Below are 22,191 nucleotides of genomic sequence, written 5' to 3' on the forward strand. Positions count from 1 at the left end.
GATCGCTGTTGAATGAGTGGTAGGATACTAGTTAAGACAGTTTATAGGATGTTAAGAAAGATTATTTACACCCCACATGGAGGTTACACTGACTGCATGCTATACTATGAGAATGTAACACTACTATCTTAGTATTTTACACATATATAATCACCTCCACCTATGCAGTGATCATTGTGTACTGAGATCACGCATTTTGAAATGGTTAAAATGCAAAACAACACTAATTTCAAGTGTTAAATAACATAATATAATTTTTTGTATAAGTTCCAGATGGTGTGCAGAGCTGAGGGAAACATTATATGAAGATAAAGCTACTCTACAGACACCCACAAATTGTTTTAGAGGCCCTCTGGAGGTCTTCCATTGAATTTCCTCAGCACAGGGAGTCTGTGTTTCCACTCGCCGCGAGGGAGGAGAACATGGAGTGAGAAACACAGTGCTATCAGATAAGACTGATGACAAGGCAGAGAGAATCGATGACAAACTTCTGACAGCTCTGGCCCATGTCTTCAGACCTAGCCCGCCTGCTGAAATATAGATCGCAGTGTGCCTCCAACACACACACACACACACACACACACACACAGAGAGAGAGAGAGAGTCAGGTCTGCAGATACTTGTGTAATGTGTGAGTGATTAGCCAAGCAAACCACCGGAAAGCATTAGAGTGCCCATGTCAGTGCAGAGACGGCGATGTGAAATATCTGGACTTTTGTTTTTCATGGTCCTTCACTATGTGAAATATTACCTCGGCGTATCTAAGTGGTCACACTCGCTGCTATTGTTACAAAGTCCTTGCCCTTTGACCTCATGTGTTGGAGTGCACACATGCGCAGAGCAACAACCAAAGGGCATATCCAAAACAGCAGGGGGGTTAGACTTTATCTTGAAAATATTGAGAGGTTGTCACAAAGACGTATTACCACCGTGAAACAGTCCGCCACCCCAAGATAACAGCCACACTGGAACAAGTGTTAACCACTGGGTAATTTTATTAAGTTGTGACTTCCTTTCTTTTCCTTCTTTACATCAGGGGTTCAGAGGTCAAGAGGATCTGTCAGCAGTGACAGAGAGGATTATGGGTGTAGGCATTCCATTGGCAGTCATTACTGTCCTCAGTCAACACCCCGTGCTCTCTCTCTCCCCCCTTTTTTCTCATCCTCTGTCTGTCTGTCTCTTCTCTCTCTTGTCCTCTGACAGACTAAGAAGCAATTAGTGTCACATTAGTGATATCCAAGGTATAAGTCGTGTTCATGCCAAAGCTGCTGCTCTAGTTAGCCATCTTTTTAAATAAACGGATGCTTTGTTTGATGTATTGTAATGTATTTCACATTTTTGGTTTTAATTCTTCAAAAATCCATAGTGTCCTGCCTTTTAGGATGGATTGGAATGAACGTTTTTGAGTAAAGTCTCAGCTTTGTTATCCCCAGCTCTGTCTCTCTCTCTCTCTCTCTCCCTCTCTCTCTCAGTATTTCTGCTACATTACAATCACCTATCCAAATACATATGAAAAAGAGAAGGAAAAATGAGTGTGAGCAGCAATGTGAGGTTTGGACCCCTGCACTAGAACCCCAGCCCAGTAGGATTCCTCACATTCCAGCCCGTGCTGGAGCTGGAGCTGGTAATAGATCTGAGCAGGCCTGCTGGGCTCAGCGCATTGTGGCCTGTCTTCCTTTCCTCAGTTTTCTGCTTTGGAACAAGACAGCGTTTTTCCTTGTAGGACACCTTCCTGAGAACAGCCTCAGGTACTGACTTTCCCTCCCTCCGTCACCAGAAAAGCACACATGAATACATTTCTCCCCTTCCTCTGTGCCACCCCTCCAGTTTCCCCTCATGCGACGGTAACAGGATAGCAGGAGTTTACATCACAGCAGAGTGAGGGGCTGGGTCTCTTTGACAGTAATGCAAGGGACACTTGTTTACCTAACCCTATGGGTCACTGTGCAGTTTAGCAGGGAATGAATGACTTCATTTTTAGGGTTTAAATTAAAGGGTTCCTCCTCTCTTGAACTTAAAACAGATTTGTGCATGCCTTGGAATGAACAAAGTACTCACTCAGTGCACAGAGCTTTCTACTCTGGCTGTAGTGATACAACAAAAAAAAGGGCAAAGAATTACAGTGATTGTAAGAATGTAGTACAGTAAAACCTGAGGTTGCACACATTTGCATAAAGTTATAAAATTCCCTCACACCATTTTGGACCTAGCTAATGCTTCATATATGTTGTAAAAAAAAAAAAAATTCTTTCATTCGCTCTGACATGGTGTCAGTTACTTCAACAGTTATTGGGCTACGCCATATTTGAGGGAAATTGCTACCTTATGCGCCTTTAAAAAAAAAAACCACTGGGTTTTGAATGGGACCTTTTAAAAAGGGGTAGTGTTTCATTTAGAGTTGGTGGTCATTTTGGCAATGTGATTTTACCACCGGGGAGCCTTGGAAGCATTTACACTCACACATGGCATCAAGGCCTGCTGTGGTGGTGATCAAGTGCTTTGGAGATGCCTGGACACCATGAGAACACAAATTAGAGCCCATCTCTCCCGTACTTCCCCCACACCAAACCGTTCAGAGCTATAGGAGCACGCTCTCCCTCTCACTACAGCCTTTCATGCCGCTTGCTCGTCAAAGGAGAATTGATTAAAGGCCCCTCTTAAATGACTTCCTTTTTAGAGCTATTATTTCCCAATAACCAAAGGAGAGCAGATTGAGATCAGTAGTCTAATCTGTTGTTTCCCTCTCCTTCTTATTGGTGTTTTTGTTTGAGCCTTGCAAAAGAGCTCACCCCATTTTTCCTGTCAGTCATCGGGTTGTAATACTGGGGATCATGGCTGTAACTTTAGACTGCTCAAGCACTCACGCACGGGCCTTTTTCAGAGAACATAGTGAAACAAGTCACTCTCCAAACCCTCTGACAAATAACCCATGCCACAAAGAGCCTGTAACTCTGCCGCCCAGGGAAAAATGCTTTGAAGCTGCAATAGAAAGGAGGACTTCTTCACTGCGGCCAGTGCAGCACTGGGTGCAGCAGCTGAACTTCACAACAGAGGAGGGCAACGGCGATCTCAGGGAACAATAGAAATCCTTGAACTCTTTATTCTACAAACAGACACACGGCTACTGACCTGGAGGTTAGTGTGATGGATTCGTTCCCAGCAGCCAAACTGCAGCTATTCCGCTGTCACTGCGAGTACAAAAAAGGCAAAGCGAGAATATGTTTGGAATGGCAATATGTCATGCTTGCGCAGTGCCAAATTGAGTTGAAAGTCAAGTTTAGCTATAAAAACACAAAGCAGATGGGAAGAAGAAATGAAAAGATAAGAAAGGATAAGGACTTTTCATTCTCTGTGTCAGCAGAAACACCTACAGTGTCCGTCCTCTTCTGGGCTCTAATCACAACACACCATCTCCATTCCACTTCAAACATTCCTGTAAACACCTGCTTGTATCTCACCTCTGCATCTGTGTGGGCAAATACCACCCATTGTTGTTTGCCTGTGTGCAGACAAGACTTCCACTAGCTAACGCCGGACAGTTGTTTCTTCTGTGGCCATGCATCACATCTCCTCTCAAGATGAAGAGCTTGTGGAGATGAAAAGCAGACTCTCTGACTCTCTGGGGGGGAAACCCGTTGTAAAGAAGAGACCTTCAGGTGAGAAATATGCGGTTTTGGCAAACAAAAGTTACATTCATCCAGGTGGTCCCAGACGCCCTATCCAAACAGAGGTCTTGGACAGAGCGGCATCAAGATTGTGCAAAAACAATGCCACGGTATGCTCACATCTCTCACTTTAATGATTAATCTGATCAAGCCAACTTTTCATCTGTCGACGCCAATGTTCTAGCAGCTCTTTTGACTTGTCATCTGGACAAGTAATAACAAGAAGTGTTGTGTCTCACAGTAGACTCACAATCACCTCCCAACAGCTGAGACGCCTGTCTCTCAGACAATCGCGATACACTGTACGTACGGCATGACAGTAATAGTTGATATACTTCAAGATCCTTCATCATGACATGCTGCTGTGATTTCCACTTCAAACTGAAAAGCTGCATATATATGGTTAACTGAAAAGTATTCCTTTGTCCACTGCTTTCACTTCAGGACAGACAATTTCAAGCATTTCGCACACGGATCCAAGAACTGCCTCTAATACTCTGTATTTTTTTAACATACACTCCGTCATTATGGTTTGAATTGGAGGCTTAGCACTCACTTTTCACTCATTCCTGATTCTGTGTCTGCTCTCTCTCACCTTCGCCTGTTTTCATGGAACTCTGCTTGACATGCTCTGCTGGCTCCATAAGTCACCAATTGACCAAACATAAATGTAAAATCCTCAGCCACTGAGGCGCAAGATGCTACTTTTCTGCACAAACTGCTGCTTTCAGCATTGATTCAGAGCTTCCAAAGCACCAGCAAGTTTTTCGACCAGGATCCACAGATGACTTTTCTAATGGTGAAACAAAGCTGGCTTTTGTGCCATGGTTGTGGGAGGCCGCTCACTCTTGTCATGTACATGTGAAATTAATTAGGAGGAAATACTAAAACACTTGGGTGGAAATTGCTTTTCACCAGATGGTCTACATATGAGGATCGATTTAGTATTCTCAGCATAGCAAAATGACTGTATAACTTCTTTGCTTGCCTCTTTGATGAAAGCTCATCTGTCACTCAAGGCACATAAAACGAAGTCGGGGTTATATGCTACTGTTTGTTCCACTTTATGGAGTCTTAGGTAATGTGATTACTTAACCAGGTTAGGAAAATACAATGTTTCATTCTGGGGTAAAATTTGACACACTGACAAGAGGCCCAGTGTTCCTCAGTGATCCGTGCAGAAACCAAACGAGTGGTCTTTTACTTGTCCCCTGCCCCAAAAGCCGAGAGGCCAAGAAATAAGAGATAAATCACTGTCGGAGGTGAGATAGACATCATAACAGAAGTGTTTCACTACATCTCATATGTCATGCATATGTTTTTTGTGTGTTTTTGGAAATGAACCAACCTTTGCACGCAAAGTGTGGAGCTGTGAACTGCACAATACCGATTTAAAAACCACAGCGTGCAATGAGGAGGCCAGAGCCACGATGAATTGGGAGATGGGAAACTCTCATTTCTTGTCTTCCATTTACGTCTCCTGCTCCACTGCACAATGACAAAGATGTGTGAGGGACAAGCAAACTACTTTGATACAGCTCCGACACTGCCAGCCTGACTAATTCACACAACAAGGACGAACAGTGCTCACAATATGTTTACATTTGTCCAAGATGAGTCATCTATTCTTTTTGCAATGCACTCTGATCTCATCACACAACAATCAGAAGTTTTTGAACACCTACATTTAACTACTGTTATTTGAACTTAGTTTTATTTACTGAAATGAAAACACAGAGTAAATACGCAATTGTGAATTTTAAAAACAATAAATGAAGGCATCTATCTTCTTTCTACAACATAAATCAAACATTCTAAACAGAGTCCATCCCAACACTGTTACTTTGGGCCCATACCAGCTCCATGGGGTTTAGAGTCAAGTGAAGCCACCATCTAATTCTTTTCATTACTCATCCTGCTCTTAGATGAACCCCAGACCAACCAGTCTGTCTTCCTTTTTCTATCACCAAGCAGCGTCCTCATAATGCATCAAAGGTTGGAGTGACCCAGGTCGTTCAAACACTGCTTTTGTATAGACAGAGGGTTTGTAAGTCACAAAAGTCGGGGCAGCTGTAGGAGTTGTTTGCATTAACTTTAAAAGCTCAGTATACTTTCATTGATGTAGGAGGGCTGTGCATTTCTTGCTATGAGATTTGCATCATGTCAGTTTACTTTGCTCCACTTAGTTTTGTTTCATTTAAGTTTATTCACAACTTGAACTGCTTAAATTTAAATTAAAAGATAAATTGGGTTATAAAAGTTGTGTCCAAAGTGTATGGTGCTGGTTAAGCAAGTTGTTCGTGATGAACTTCACAAGCTTCTGCAGGAGAGCTGGCCCGGCCGTCTGAGGCAAAGTGACTCCACACCAAAATACAGCAGCTCTCCCCATAGCTTCTGTTGCTCTGTGTATATTCAGGAGAATCCAAGCCATCTGGAGTCTGTTTATTGTATTACAAATGACACATAATGGTAATCTGGCATGTGATGAGAGAGCGTGAATTACAGACAGGGGGCTAGAAACGGGTATTAACCTTCATTTGATTTCCTTTAAGGAGGACATTTAATTTAAGGCCACATTTTATCTACCTGATTATTCATTACAATAAGCTCGCCCATAACTGTATGAAACAGGATAAACAGAGGAAACCGCCAATTAAATCACATTCCAGGGAAGATTGGGGGGCTTACTGTATACAGAACAGTTAGTTTAGTGACATAAATATTTACACAAACTGCCACGAATTAAGACAAATGTTACCAGGAAATAGGCTACATTGTGAGGGGCCAGAGCGAGGGTTTGTCTAAATTTATTGGCCTCTGTTGAGTCCCTATTTTCTTTTTCGAAAGCTGTTTCCCAGTTTTTCAAAGCAAATGAAACAAGACAACTGTCGCGGCTCCACACACTAAATCATCTCGCTGGGCTTGTTTCTCGCAACACGACGTGTCTCTCTTCCAAAACGTTGAAAGCTTAATGTGATGCGAACATTCGTTTTCCATTGACATTTACAGCAAATACTAACATGGATCATGTATCTCGAGCAGACGCAGGGAGAGAGAGAATAGGGGAGCGAGAGATGGGCGGAGATATGAATAGTTGCATCAGACTGGCCCTAGTAGAAGTTAAAGATACATACTGCATGCCCAGGGAGTGGATGTCAGTTAAATGTTTATACAGCTGCTCTGAAGATTATTATTATCATGAAACCACACAGCTATAATGTCATTCTGTGGATGCCAGAGTACAATCAGGTCCTCCCTATAGCCTACTAGCCTCTTCTCTCCCCCTGTCAGACAGCCCTGCTGCTCTGCTCCCTCCAGGCTGTATGGCTGAGATCAGACTCAGCACGACACCATGATAATGAAAAGTGACAATGAAATGGGTTTGTTCCGGACTAACTTCAAACCTTGTGAAAGCTGCTGTTTGCATTTTGCTACAGCTGTTTATATTTGTACGGAGATGGAAAAGTTCTTCTCTTTTTTTGCTACCACAGCTGCAACACACAGATGTTCTTCTAAACTGTGCAGGTGTTCAAATCAAAGAAATAAACCACATTAATAATAATATAGATTGATACATTTTTGCCAAAATAGTCTTTGTCATGAATTACAATTTGTCCGTTGTCTATCTCAGATGTGGCCAATTTAGCTTTGAAAGGAAACACTGTATTGAAGACTGCAATAAAGGGTAGGGTAAACTTTAGGAGCAGCACTGCCAGCATGTGATAACATGCAATCTTCTGCTCTTATAAGGTTTATATCACTGCCAGTGTAACATAACTGAATGGCTAGTTGCTTTCATCTTGCCCCTAAACCTGTATGAATTGATCTTTTGGGCACTTGGGGGCAGCAGAAACAAGCCGTCAACACAACAGTGACATATGATCACTTTTTAAAGTTCATACAGCGAACCACAAAGCTGCAGAGTCTCTGTCAGGTCATCACTGTTCAGTCTAACCCTGACCCTCATGCCATGCCATGGTCAGTGCTTCCCAAACTTGTTAGGCCATGCATCCCCTTCTACTGTATACCTATCTGACCGACCCCAATACCCAACACATGGCATAATCTATTTATACCGGATTTTAGGCATCGGGTTTAATAAGATAATAAGAACACATAACAAAATCTGCAATATTGAGCTCTCGCATTTGAAAATAGTGGGGAGAATAATAATGAACAGTATGTTCGCGAGTGAGCTCACAATTAACCGGCCTACAGGCTACCGATCATAGCAGCAGTTGTTGTTAAAGGAAAATATAACACCAGTCATTTTAATCAAATAACAAACAATCAAACAAATTCTCCACACAAAGAACAAATGAGAATGATAGTTTCCCTATTTTCAAACAATTCTGTATTTCTGCATAGTTGCGTTAGCTGTCCTAACAAGCTACTTGTAGTTTGCGGCCAGTAGTTACTGTAAACTTCTGGCAGGAAGTCAAGTGCATTCTACAGTAGATACTTTTTTATTGTTATTTATTCATTAAAACATTTTTAATTAAAATGTACAAATTATTTTCTTTAATTTCACTATTTCCATTGTGAAAACCCATTAGAAATAATGTATGAGCTATTTATATATTTAGTAGTAAAATATAACACCATGCCTGGCAGCACAGTTTGGGAATCCCTGGTCTAATGTCATGGAGTGAAACGGTTGAAATGGTTTCGGCGAACATTTGAAGCTACAGTCTGTTACTCATACTGCCTACGTCTCCAGACTGCGTATAAAATCTATGGGGCGTGCGGCTCTTTCATCTTACCCAACCAGTGATTGAAAATGCTGTCAGTCCGTGTTTGCCTGTGAAGGTCACAACACTTCTATCAGGATGTTTCTATTTGTCTTTTTGGTTTCCTGAACCTTTAAAGGGCCTGCGATCGCACGGAAGCAAGCCTCATTTAACACTGCAGTTTAACTTAGCAGCCTACACATATTAAAATGTTTAAAACTCAGAATCAGTAGCAGTGACAGCACAAAAAAGCAATTTGAGTGTTCCAACCACATATCGCATTAGATCTATATAAACAACTATTAATTGAAACCATCTTCGCTGGAGATGTGTCAGCTCCTGATTCTCTCTCATGTATAGAAACTTGCTAAGTGTTTTCCTTCCTTCCGTGGCCTGTAAACAGCTGCTTGTGCTTAAGCAGTAAAATGTAAATCTTGACGCTGGCTGTTTACGTAGCCCAACCTTCTAATCAAGCAGACGTATAATTGAGTGACGCGTGGTGTCTTTATGAGTGGAGCTGCATTCAAAGGGCAGATCCCTGTATTTATGTCTCTCTCTCTCTCGCTCTAAAATGGAAGTAGCTGCCTCTCATCCCAACTAGTCCGCCAAATGGAGCATGTGTTTATATGATTCCTATTGTAAGTTGTTAAAGTGTGAGGTCTGTATAGAGCTAAATGTTTCTTACTGATAAACTGACTTTATAGCTGTGGTGTGTTATTACTGTTACACAGCCGAAGCATCAGGCATCAATCTGTTTTCACGTTGACTTCAAAAGAAACATGGCCCATAAATAAAAGTCTATGTGCATCTTTGTGATGTGATAGATGACTTCAAACACAAACATGGAATTCTATTTGTTAGGTTTTACAAAAACCTAACAAAAGTAATTTCACAATATGATGACCACAATGATATGTACACCTACTGAGCGCACGCTCTTGGCCTGCAAACCGCACGTCTGGATAAGAGAGCAGCCCTCATTGCCTGATCAAAGCTCCCTTGTTCCCTATTTACACAGGAAATTAAAACACAAACAAATAAACAGTGTGCCAATTTGCCAAATTACGTGCAACTTCTAGTCAGCGACCAACCTCAACGTGTTTCTCAATATTTGAAACGTGCAAGCGAGGTCTGGACCCGTCTCTTGTGATCTCGGAGAGCCCATATAATCTGGAGGTGGACTTGTTGCTCAAATTAGTGGGTTGAGAAGTGTGCCACATGTTCAGTGTCCATAAATATTGACTCTGGCTTTCTAGCTGGCCGTCTCTGACCTTGGTGGGTTTCCATTTCAGGGACCGACCGACCGAGCAGTCGTGCTTCTGCTGTCAAACACATGTGGATTGATGAAGATTTTATAGGGCTCTTAATTAAAAAGACAACTTTGGAATTAGAGGTGAGTCCCAGCAACAAATTGCTCCCTGGTTTTGGAGCAGCATCTCTGAAGATTATCTCCTCGTAGGCATGTTCCTGTGTGTTAAGGCTACAGCTGGCTCAAGGCAGAGGAATGCAGGCCCTGCGTCTCGCCAAGTTGCTGTTAACAGCGGGTGAAAGGCTAATAGTTGGATCTGCAGTGTCATCTCAGGGCTTCGTCTGCCCCCCTGACTCCTGGAATGTACGTGATGACAAGAGCGGGCCGCACCATCCACATCCAGCATTACAGTGTGCACATGGTCACATACTGCAGCGTGCAAAGAAGAAGTGAACCTGCACAGGACCCCGGTGAGCAGAGGACAATAAAGCATGTCTTCTTCTCCTGCTCAGGATGTACCAAAACAACAAAACACATTCTGTCCTAATCTCCCTCAAATAACCCCAAATATCCCCCCTTGAATAGACTTATTATACTTTTGTCACAAGTGTTATGTGTTGCACATTGTTCTCCCTTGAGGGGTTTTCCATAAAAGAAAAAGATACATCTATTAACTGAGTGTGGTTCACTGTATATTGTTCTTTTGGTTACAAAGAATGATTTCTGTGAAGGATGAATGGTAAAAATTTGACTTTCTAATTGCAAGAAAAATATATAATATGCAGGTGAGGGTCTGTACCACTAACCTAAACTCTAGCCTCCTATTGTCTCCCACTTGTCAAAGAGGGGCAATAAATAATGAAGGCAAAACAAAGGCAGAGGATGACATAAGGAAAAACAGTAACTGGAGACGGGACAAAGCAGAGTGAGTCATGACTCATGACAGGAGTGTGTTCAGTGGTCAAATCTAAATTTCGTTGTTCTTAATCATAGATGCTGAAGCCTCCCGGGTCGGCTCAGAGACGGTCGGCTCAGTCTTTACCCCTCGGACAAACTGATTTCCAACAACTCTGGTTTAAGCTGATAACTACAGTCTGTGGCTAAATCATTGTTATGAGGATGCACAGATGCTCTAATGCATTGTTGCTTCCAGCCACCTGTGGGTCAAAGGACGTGTGTGTGTGTGTGTGTGTGTGTGTGTGTGTGTGTGTGTGTGTGTGTGTGTGTGTGTGTGTGTGTGTGTATCAGCTGAGGAATATTCTGTATTATTTCTTTAAGTTGCTGTATATGGTAACAAATGTTCAATGCAACTGCGTCCATAAAAGCTATACTATTAGAACACCACTAAATTAGAAGAACTCTATGTTAAACTATTTGTTACTGAAATATTGTAAAATAGAGGAGGGGTCTACAACGTCTTTCAGGTCAAGCACCCCTAAACTATTGCAAAGCTGGATCTGGGACCCCGAAGCCTACTATATTAAATATATGTATAAATATATAATATATATATAATATATATAAATTTGTGTTTTATATTAAACTTGGCCCAGTGCTTTGTATAAACATACATTCAATACTGAGCTATTCAAATAATACACAGGTTCATGTTTTCATTTTAAACAGAGCCTGTTAACTGATACCAGCGTCAATATCAACCATGTCGGTCAATTGCATGAACATCATGCATTCAAGCTGCATTGACATTTTTATTATAAACATAAAACATGGAAACAAAAAATACAAAACGAAATGTCTAATTAAGCAAAAAAATTCACGACCCCCCTGGTGGTACTGTACCTCGGCGGACCCCCCGGGGGGGTCACGGACCCCCTGGTGCAGACCTCTGGAACATAAGTGTGGGAAACTCTACACAGTGTATACGCTTGTTTTGACAAAACTGCATTTTCACTTGAGTAATGTTTCCTCTCTATAAGTTGAGGGGCAATGCTGCAGCGCGTCTAGAAATACTGCTGGAAAAAGTTTGTAAACCACCGTCCCAACGGTTCCTCGCCGTTATAGAACAGTCCAAAGCATCTGCACATCTGTCTTGACATTGAATCTTTTTGCTGCGACATTCAAAGACGACTTCCAGCTATCAGGAACAAACAGATGTGTTGTGGAAGGAAACAGTGACACTGGTGCGGGTGGTGGTGGTGGTGGCGCTGGGGGGACACTGTCTGGCTGAGTCACAGTTTAACCTCTCTGAGACCTCCTCAGCAGCTCGTTCATTGGTGATTCAGATAACATATCTGTACCTGGCCTCTCTGGCTGCCAGGGCTTCGCTCGACAATGTTGTCCTTTCAATCAGCGTGTAATTGGATCAGCTGCAGCGATTAGATAAGCGTGATGTATCTGGCTTTAAAACAATGATATATATACAGTATCAAAGCCGCGTGATCTTCTCAAACCACTCTGGCCATCGCTGATCAACTCCCTCAACGGCCTTGGCTAGACACATTCCTTGGAGCTGGTCTGACACAAGCTGTGCCAAGACACACACACATACAAAGTGTGTATATGCACTCAAAACACACACAATTCTGCATGCCCACTCATTCAAACCACACACACACACTTACATATACAAAAAGAAAAAGAGGGCGACAGCATCACATAAAGCCCCCTCTCTCTAATCCTCTCACTCGGGTAATTAAAGATACTCACGGCTTACTGTGTGAGCTCTTATCCGCCAATCTACAGCATCTAAATGCCGAGCAGCTTTTACCTGGGTTTGAGTTTAGAGCACTGGGTTCAACCAAGTGGTGTTTTGGCAATAGCCGGGACCCAACTATCACTGCCAACAGATTAACACGACAATAGAGCAAATCTAAGCAGCATGAATGAATTAACATGTTCTCCCACACCCTGACTTTATGAATGAAGGGATTAATAAATTACTGAATGAATGAAGTGATGTGGAGCAGAGTGGAATAAACTCATTGGAAGAAGGTTGGGAGGAAGTATATGACAGAACAAATGAGCTCTAATTGGTTTTGCTTATTGAATAAAAAGCAAAAAGAATTCTGGAAAGTAGAATGAACATCGGTAATCCGCCAGAATGGTGTGAAATCAAAAGTGCTTGGTTCCAGGTGAGGGGAAGCAGAGACACAGTGCACACTGTCAGCCATGTAATGGCATGCACCCACTGGCCTCTCTGTATTTTAATTGCTAAGTGGATGATCTGGGATTATCCCTCATAAAATGTTATTGTCCTGAAAGGAGACAAAGATATCTTGTGATCTCTGTGGGATTTAATCTATTGCCATCTCTGCAAAGAAAACAGGCTCTGTGCTTTCCCCAAAACACCACCGCCTGCCCCACCATCATCACCTAATGGAAGTCACTAGAGGGAATCAGTGGGGGCTTTTCTTATGGAGATGACCCAAACATTAATGCTGTTGACTACACCCCACAGGCTAAAAACAACACAGCAAAGTTTCCCTCGTCCCTCTTTTGCCACTGAGGGCTTGAACTCTACGAATGCAGCAGGTACTCTCTCCAACCCGGATTCATATTTCTAAATGAGTGAAAAATATATTTACATGTGTTAAAAAGACGAGTTACAGGTAATTTTACATATACATCAGGACATGCAGTGTCTTTAAGAGTTTCAATCTGTTGCATTTAACCAAAAGTAGGAGAGAAAAAACGCAGCCGTCCTGGGAAACTGATGGAGTTTCTCTAGAGACTAAATCACTTTGCTCTCACACGGTCCTGTAGATATGAGACGACCGTTTGCTGCCAAATTCTGCCACTGATATATTGATGAACTGCTGTGAATTGTAATGAAATGAAAAGATTAATCCAGCCACTGGGAAGCATGCTAAATCAGCTCTGATGTCAGACACACATGAACAATCACACACACACACACACACACACAGTGAAGTTCAACAGGAGGATGTGATAGTCCCTCCGTAGGGTCTAATCCTTTAAAACCTCAGAAGCAACACATTGTGATGCCATTATCTATTAGCCTTATTCCAAAAGCTAAATGTGTTTGAACCTGCTATTAACACCTCTTAGTCAATTATCTATCTGAAAAAAACATGTGTTGAGTTTTTTTGTTTTTTTTTTGCTCTGTGGTCAAATCTACACCTCCCTGTTAGTGAACAAGCCATTTTGATGTTATTTAAAAGCATTACGCAAATAGGCGATTGCTATTCCTATGTATGGAAAATCACCCAAAAACACACTAAAAGCAACAGTATGGTTTTAACTGTTGACTTTACAACTATTTTTATGGTGTGACTTTCCAGGATATGTAAAGATGCAAGAAAAAAAGAGCTGGCTGTAATAAGGACAGATATTTAAAATATATATATATGCTGATGTTTGTCTCTTTTTGGGGGGGGAGGGGGGGGCACAGAGATCATAGAGCAGGGGGCCAAAGGGCTCCCCAGTATTTCATGAAATATACTAAAACTCATTCTAATGTAAAATAAGAATAATTAATCAACACTGAAGATGGCATAAAAGTGAGTATTTCGGTTGTTTTCACTCCATTTGTGCAAGCAAATACTAAACAAACTGCCCCTGTGTCAAATCTTATCAAAATAGGGTTCCTTGGCTCTAATGTGTGCTGATTTGACATCGTTAGACATGCAAAAAGTCTGGAGCCTCCGGGTTTGTGGTCTGCAGGAGGTGCTTTACAGTGGACAAATGATTGACAGCCCCTTGGTGACATCACTGTACGACAAAAAGAGTCGCTGGGGAGGAGAAGGCACCAATCAATTGAACCACTACACTGTGGCGCAAAGAGGCGACGCGCTCCCAGACTCGCAGCAGCACGGTCCAAAGGAGCGACACTCTGAGTGCGCTTATCTGTCCAAAAAAAAAAAGAAGAGCCTGCTCCGCTCAACTTTCTGTCTCCGCGAGTTCTTCTAGTTCGAAGATGTTCAACCAAGACGCTTTATACTTAGATCGGTCCTGCCTACGCGAGCCCGCTTCCTCATAGACTTAACACTTTTTTTTCTTCTTTCCGTACTGGCCAAGACCTAACCCGAACTGCAGCTGGTGAGAATATGTGCGAGAGGCGATCGGCGAAGGGTATGGGCTGTCTTTGGTCCCCCAAGGAGAAGCAGCGTGGATTAAACACGAATTAATGTGGAATTTATCGGAGCCCAAAGGTGGAACGACGACCGGACACAGCGCTTCCTCGTCAGGTAAAATAAGACTGATTGGTTTGGTTAAACTGTTGAAATATCCACTGGGAATGAAATCTTAAGAATATCAGCAGGTTATAAAAAAAATAACTTTATTCACGTAGAAACGTTTACTTAACAGTCAAAGAAAGCCGTCAGTTTCTCTTTATACGCGTAAAGGGTGTGTGCGTAAAAGTTAAAGCGTTCCTATTTTGGACGTCGGGGAAAAGACAGTGAATAGAAAAATACAAAGTATATAACGAGTTGTTTCGTTAGAGGTTGTGCCTGTGAAATGATACTTGAGTTTTTGATGTTCCTGTCCCGGGCTACATCTGGCCCTGGTACGCTCGTCAGATCTAACACCTGCGAGCCTCTTGAAGTAACTCTATCCCTTATGATTATACATGACCGTCAAAGCCTCTGCAAATAGAGGCTTGCAGCACCGTCTGCCTGCCTCTCCTGCTGCTGGGGATTCTCACTCTTTTTCTCTCACTACATTCTTTCATGCTTCTAGTGATCTTTCGGGGGTTCTGCAGACTTGAATCGTCTTTCCTCTTCTATCATTTCACCACGCATGATTCCTTATCTTTTCTGACTGGAGACTTTCTGTCTGCAGTCTCCCCTGCAACTTTCTTTGATTTCTCTTTCTTGTGTCATTCCTCTCTCTCTTTTTTTTTTTTTGTTCCGTCTCCTTCATAACTTCCTCACCTTGAAATTTTCGCGTTTGTGTTCACGTTGAGATCAATCCTGCGTTTCAGTTAGACGCGCTATATTGCCAGCGGGCTCTATTCACAGCCTCCCTCTTTTTTTGTTGTTGTACTTCAAAGAGGAGAGGTGTCTTCCCTTTTTAACCTGCTCTCCTTCAGTCATTCCTACTGTATGGAGGGATCACACACAGTCTGGGGAATGCTGCAGTGAAGCCCCTGCTGTGTCTACCTCATGTCAATACCTCAGCGCCAGTGTATTGACAGAAACCAACTTTCTCCACAGGGACTGACTGATCATGGTCGCCGTGGTCCGCTCTCTCATGGTACTGCTGCTCGCTCAGGTGTTGCTGGAAGGTGCTACGGGACTTATCCCCGAGGTCGGCCGGAGGAAATACAGCGAATCCGGGAAGCAGACCCCGGAGCAGTCGGAGAGCTTCCTCAACGAGTTTGAGCTTCGGCTTCTGAATATGTTTGGACTGAGGCGCAGACCGACCCCGAGCAAGCAAGCCGTGGTGCCGCAGTACATGGTGGACCTTTACCGCATGCACTCAGCGAACGGAGACCACAGCACTAAACGACCCAAGAGCATGGGGAAACACGCAGATAGAGCCGCCAGCAAGGCCAACACGATTAGAAGCTTTCACCATGAAGGTATGTATTAGTGACATACCTTTACCTGTCAGCCGGAGAGCTCATCGGCTCTCTCAGACAACCCAAACCTATATTTAAACATGACTCAGTGCCTCAACACTCAACTTCAGAGTCTTCACTGTTTTATGGAGGGTTAGTCATTTAACAGGTGACACGCGTCCAGAGTTATTTGTAACTCTCAAATAAGTTTGGGATCGCTTAAAAACTGAACTGACACGATTTACAAACAAAGCAGCTCGTGCACGGTGAAAATGAACTCTGATATATTTATTGGGATGCAGCCTTTAACCAATCATTCCCCTGGCGGAGCTGTCACAGGCTTCCGAAGCATCAAGGGGCGGTGGTATCCCTGGGGTCATTTGTTTCTTAATAATTGATGGTGTTTGCGTGGGCTCTGAAAACAGTTTTTCCAGACACGCACCACAGGAGCAGGATAAAGGGCGGTGTGCGTACGCGCAGGTGATAGTCATCACCCCGTTACTTCAATAACACGCGACATGACACTATACTAACACGTATTATGACAAAGTCATCGTGTCAGACGGCATTCTGAGTCATTTCTAACAGGACTGAAATTAGTCCTTGGTGAAGGAGGGGGGAGGAGAGGAGGGGTTGCGCGCCTTATTCTTTCCAAATCACCCCTCTCTCTCCGCGCTGTGCGCCATTACGCACGTTCCAATAACACCATAATTGCTCTCTTAGTTTATATGCTGGATACCCACTGATTGTTGAATTCAGTGTTTCAGTTCAGTTGCATTTTAGTTCCAAAGCAACATGTGCTGCTCAGATGAATAACGGTCACACACCGAGGGTTTATAGGGTCTGGGGGGAAAGTGCATAAATTCAAGTCACACACTATGTGTTTATACAGTGTTATTAATGAGGTGGCCTATTCTAAACTGTCTTGAATAATCGAACAGGTGAATTTTAAACACTGCAAGCGCTTTATTTAATTACTAAGTTAAACTGCCAAGCAGCAGAGAGGTGCAGCTGTTCATCATATTCAAATTGTTTATGATAAAAAAAAAAGATAAAACATTTACTGTCAAACATACACCAACTGTATCAACCATCCAATTTCCTATGGCCGGTGTTACAGTTTTTACAACATACAAGTTACTGAGGCCATAGGGGCTTGACACAAAGTTCTTATACAGAGTCCTAAGTGTTTGAGTGGGGAAGTTTCCATCAGGGGTGAGTCAGAGGGGTGGCTGAGTGGTTGCTTGGGTGCTCTCCAGAGGCCTAGTGCAATGACACCCAGTGGCTACACTGACACACTACAAACAAGCCTGGCCCGAAGCAGCCAGGCTGAGTGACTGCTCCCTGCCCACTACTGGAAACCTCTGCACCCGGCCAGCACACACCTTGACACCACCGGCTATTACAAATGTGTTCTGACTGTGTTTACATGCACTCCCTGGCTCTTTCATCCTATGCTAACAGAGCTGCAGGGTAGTTAGTCTTCCCACGTCAAGAGACATGCAATTGATGGCTGCTCCATATAATAAGCATGTATCTACAGATGTAAGCGCCGCACATCAAAGCCAACGGCCCTTATCATTCATCACTCGTGCCTGCTGATATTAATTTCACTCGGATAATTAGTTTCACTGCTATCAGTTTTCAAAAAATGACTATTTTCCATGCCAAATAGAACATTTCCACTATTACACAGGAAGTGGCTGCCAGAGACAGGTCCGTGATGAATGACCCGACATTAGCCTTTATCTTTTGTTTTGGCATGCAGCGCAAAGAGAAATTAGGAATGTTGATACACTCATATCTGTGGTTCACACGTTTTTGACAAGCATCAACTTGTTCACACAGCCGTTCTTCCAAGGAGCGGGAGATAGGGAGAGAGTGAGAACTCTGCTGCAGAGATAAACAGAGAAAGAGTGACAAGAGAGGGAGACGGGAGTGAAAAGAGGATTTGGGGCTAAGAGACCAGAGGGGAGAAGGGGATTTGGGAGCTGAGGAAGGAAAGAAAGAGGGGGATTGGGGACAGACGAGAGGGAACGAGAGACAGGGGGCTTTCCCACACCAAATGAGGAGTGATAGGCCTAATTGAGGTCTTTGTGCCTCTGGAGGGAGGTTTAGGATGAGATGCTGGAATTTCCTAAATGGCTCCTTTGAAAAAGCACAGAGTTCAAAGTTTGTGTTTATTTTACCACACCAAAAGATTAAAAAGTGTGTCTATACATCATCTATGATCTTCATAAAGTAAGAGTTCAAAGTGGGGCTGCATTAAAGAAAATTGCAGCTTTTACTTGCTGTGCACAATGAAGGGGAATACCAATGATTGAACTCATGGATGTATACATATAGCCTCTCTCTGTTCTTGATAACCATTAAGTTCTAAAATAAAGTAGTTTATATCAATCAATTAATATATATATAATTTTTGATATAAAACATTATATTTTCACCTTTTCCTTTGTAGTCTAATTAAATCATCTTATTTTCTCCAGAAACTAGATATAAACAATATCTTGTCTTCTCTTGGTAACAACATTTACCAGACATTTCTGTGATGATCGGTTCTGTAAAGGTTAATGCAACAGTTGACATTTATGCTATCGTCTATCTAATCAATTGTAAACTGATTTCCATATTACTCTTTTGAACATAGTGATCTTTGACGCAACTTTATTATATGGTATACCTTTTTTCCATGTGCACTGATAGTGGGATACATTGTATACAGCAGCCGGTTCACGTCGGGCTTCCGAGCACGTTCGATCTTATCATTAGATGGAAGCGTGCTGCTTTCATCTTCTGACATTTAACTAGGTAAATTCATGAGCACGAGTCTAATGATGTAATTACTTTGCCATGAGAATTTGCCTGCGATTACACTGAGTCACACATGCAAAGTGTTGATGTATGTGTTATGCCTCTATGATAATGGCCCACACCCACTCACTGCAACCACGTGGCACCTTGGCTGCCTGCATAGAAAGAAGGCTGCGAGTTGTGTGTGGGTGTGTGTGTATGAAAGAAATGAAATGCAAGAAACGATTTGAGGAGCCCTCCTTTCATACTTTCCAGTCTTTCCCCGTTCACAGTGAATCCATCACACTAACGAGGCTTTAATCATAAATGCTACTTCTCGTTCTTATTCCATGCATAAATTCTGTTTCATCTCTGGCATGCATTTCAGACACCTATCATCTTACACTGTTTGTCTCTCTTTTGTAGAGTCTATGGAGGCCCTGGCCAGCCTGAAAGGCAAAACGACTCAACAGTTCTACTTCAACCTTACTTCCATCCCAGATGAGGAGCTCATCACCTCTGCAGAGCTACGTATCTACAGGGATCAGGTCATCGGAGCTGCAACCCCTAACAATGGCTCCAGAAACAGCAGCACTAGCGACAGTGGTCCTGCAGGGGGTCTCCATCGTATCAACATTTATGAGATGTTCGGAGCTCCTGCTACTCATGGCGGGGAGCCTCTGGCGCGTCTGCTGGACACTCGGCTAGTGCAGGACTCTTTAAGCCGCTGGGAGAGCTTTGACGTCAGCCCGGCTGTATCTCAGTGGACCTCCGGCAAAGGCCACAACCACGGCTTCATGTTGGAGGTACTTCACCCGGAGGAAGGGGAGGTGGACGGGGAGCATGCCAAGAAACGTAGGAGGCACGTTAGGGTGAGCCGGTCCCTTCACCAGGACCAGAACTCATGGCCTCAGGCTCGGCCCTTGCTGGTGACGTACGGCCACGACGGCCGCGGGGACTCGGTGCTCCACACACGAGAAAAACGTCAAGCGGCGCTCCGCAAACAACGCAGAAAGCAGCAGCACAAGGCGAGCTGCAAGAGGCACGCCCTGTACGTGGACTTCAGTGACGTGGGGTGGAACGAGTGGATAGTGGCACCCCCCGGTTACCATGCCTTTTATTGCCATGGGGAATGTCCGTTCCCCCTTGCAGACCACCTCAATTCTACCAATCATGCCATTGTGCAGACGCTGGTCAACTCAGTCAACTCGAACATCCCCAGAGCCTGTTGTGTGCCCACTGACCTCAGCGCCATCTCCCTGCTCTACTTGGATGAATATGAGAAGGTCATCCTGAAAAACTACCAGGACATGGTGGTGGAGGGATGTGGCTGCCGGTGAGCAACGGACAGTGGCATGGATAGAGAGAGAGTGGGCAAGAAAGACTGAGAGAGGCATCAGAGGTTATTATGGACACCCGGTTTCCCAATGAAGACGTTTATTTATATGAAAGAAAGACAAACAGAGCTATTGTGGAAGAAGAAAAAAAACTATATATGAATATATTTATGTCTACGTAAAGTTGGGAAAAAATAAATATTTTAATCAGAGGAATATTCCTTTACTGGTTTTGAAAATGTATTTCTGATGTACATTTCGAAATGGGTGCAATACCACATGAAGTATAATGCTCAGATTTTTATTTTGTATTTATTTCTATTATAACCACTTTATTTGTAAATAAATAATGTGTATTTATCGTGAAAAAACATGGTCGCTCCAATTTTCAGACTGAAGATGGGCTACAGTGAAGCAGCCGTTGTTGATGTATATGTGTCAGGGGGCCAAAACGTGCTACTGACATGAATAACAAAGTTTCAAATTCTGGCAGAAATTAACTCCAAAAATATCACACACTACGAGAAGCTCACACTACACTGATTGCAAACCAAGCATTGGACTCTTTTGGTAAATGTAACTGGAAACCAACAACAATAGAAGTGGAGAGAGGAAAGTGGCAGGGCCGGGTCAAGGTGCCACTGGTGTAATGAACTGTAGTGGGGTGTAGGGTCACAGGATGGGAGTGACAAGCTACAAGCCCATAAATGTGATAGACTCCCATGGGAGGATTAGGAAAACACTAGAGCATGTTTTCATGCATTACATGTCACTGCAAAGATCCATGGGAAGGCGCTTCTGAAGGCCAACTTGTTTTTTCTGCTCCTAACCAATATTACTGACCAAAAAGAAGTGACTGTGCAGCACCTCTACAGAAGGTCTGACAGGGCACAAGGTTTATTTATCATGAGATTTGAGCCTGAAAGATTGCAAAGTAAGACAAACAGACAAGAGACTCAGCAAGAACAGAGCCTACTGGCACTTTAATTATTAAAGGCAAACAAACACACACCTGCACCTGTCCACATACTGCACATGCTCAGACAGATTCAGCCCCACTTCAGAGTTTGGCTGCCTTCCTTTGTCATCTCTGATTCATAAGGCTCTGATGTGTTTCGGCACTAAGGGGGGAAAAGAAATCCAGGAATGTTTCACAAAACGACTCGGCAGCGGCAGCAGACAATGAACTGCAACAGAAACAATATCATACGACACCAAAAGCAGCTTAAGAGCTATGTTTTATTCACTAAGACAGTGGGTACGGCTGACTGGCAAAACAAAACATATCGTATGTTACAGTACGGCGGCTTCGAGTACGAACACCTGAGTCAATACCTTCATTCTCTGATGTTTTCGGTGGAAACAATGTAATACGTAGACTAAACTGAATGGACTAAAAGTGCTCCAGAAAGACACAGATGGAAATTTATAGTGTAGCCACAATAGCAGATCAGATAATGAGAGGGAGAAGAGAAACAGAGAGGCAGAGTTCTGCGGAGTTTGACTGACTGCATTTTCTGCTGTGTTTGCATTAGAAAGGGCTTGGAGGGATCACAAGGCAGCTCAAAATGCTCTAAATAGAATGTTTTTTATGTGAGCGCACATTGGGACCGTGGAATGTTGGTTTTCAATCTCAGACACATGCATACGCTTGCATGGAAAACCAACGTGCTTGTTTTTTCAATCATCTATTCAAGGGTTTCCTGGTGGGCTTTTTCTCTTCAAAAACAAATGTGCATTGAACAAAGATACGCTTGTTACTTATATAGGAAATGTAAATCAAAACATTTAGAAGGAGCCATGAGACTTTATTCACGGGCAGTAAAAACACTGAAATGTCACTTTTTTTCACGGGCCTCGGATCATGTCTGTTTACCCATTCTTATCCTCCAAGGGTGTATAGCACCCGTTCACTCTAGATGATGCAACCATC

General features: G+C 43.1%; 1 protein-coding gene across 1 annotated transcript; it reads left to right on the top strand.

Annotated features, from left to right (window-relative positions):
* The first annotated feature begins 14,148 nt into the window (after positions 1–14,148).
* bmp2b (bone morphogenetic protein 2b) lies at positions 14,149–20,629 on the top strand. Its single transcript, XM_085771000.1, has 3 exons — positions 14,149–14,812; positions 15,782–16,149; positions 19,348–20,629. Exons 2-3 carry the CDS (start codon positions 15,795–15,797, stop codon positions 20,259–20,261), a joined length of 1,269 nt encoding a protein of 422 aa, XP_085627126.1. The 5' UTR covers positions 14,149–14,812; positions 15,782–15,794; the 3' UTR covers positions 20,262–20,629.
* Positions 20,630–22,191: the final 1,562 nt, after the last annotated feature.

Source organism: Trachurus japonicus, chromosome 24, assembly GCF_045865225.1.
Source record: "Trachurus japonicus isolate A0001 chromosome 24, Traja_1.0".
NCBI classification, from domain to species: Eukaryota; Metazoa; Chordata; class Actinopteri; order Carangiformes; family Carangidae; genus Trachurus; species Trachurus japonicus.

Bases quoted from the DNA above. Each gene is read 5' to 3' on its own strand.
- bmp2b (XM_085771000.1), top strand. From the start codon at position 15,795: ATGGTCGCCGTGGTCCGCTCTCTCATGGTACTGCTGCTCGCTCAGGTG. The intron at 16,150-19,347 runs GTATGTATTAGT...TCTCTTTTGTAG, and splicing joins TAGAAGCTTTCACCATGAAG to AGTCTATGGAGGCCCTGGCC.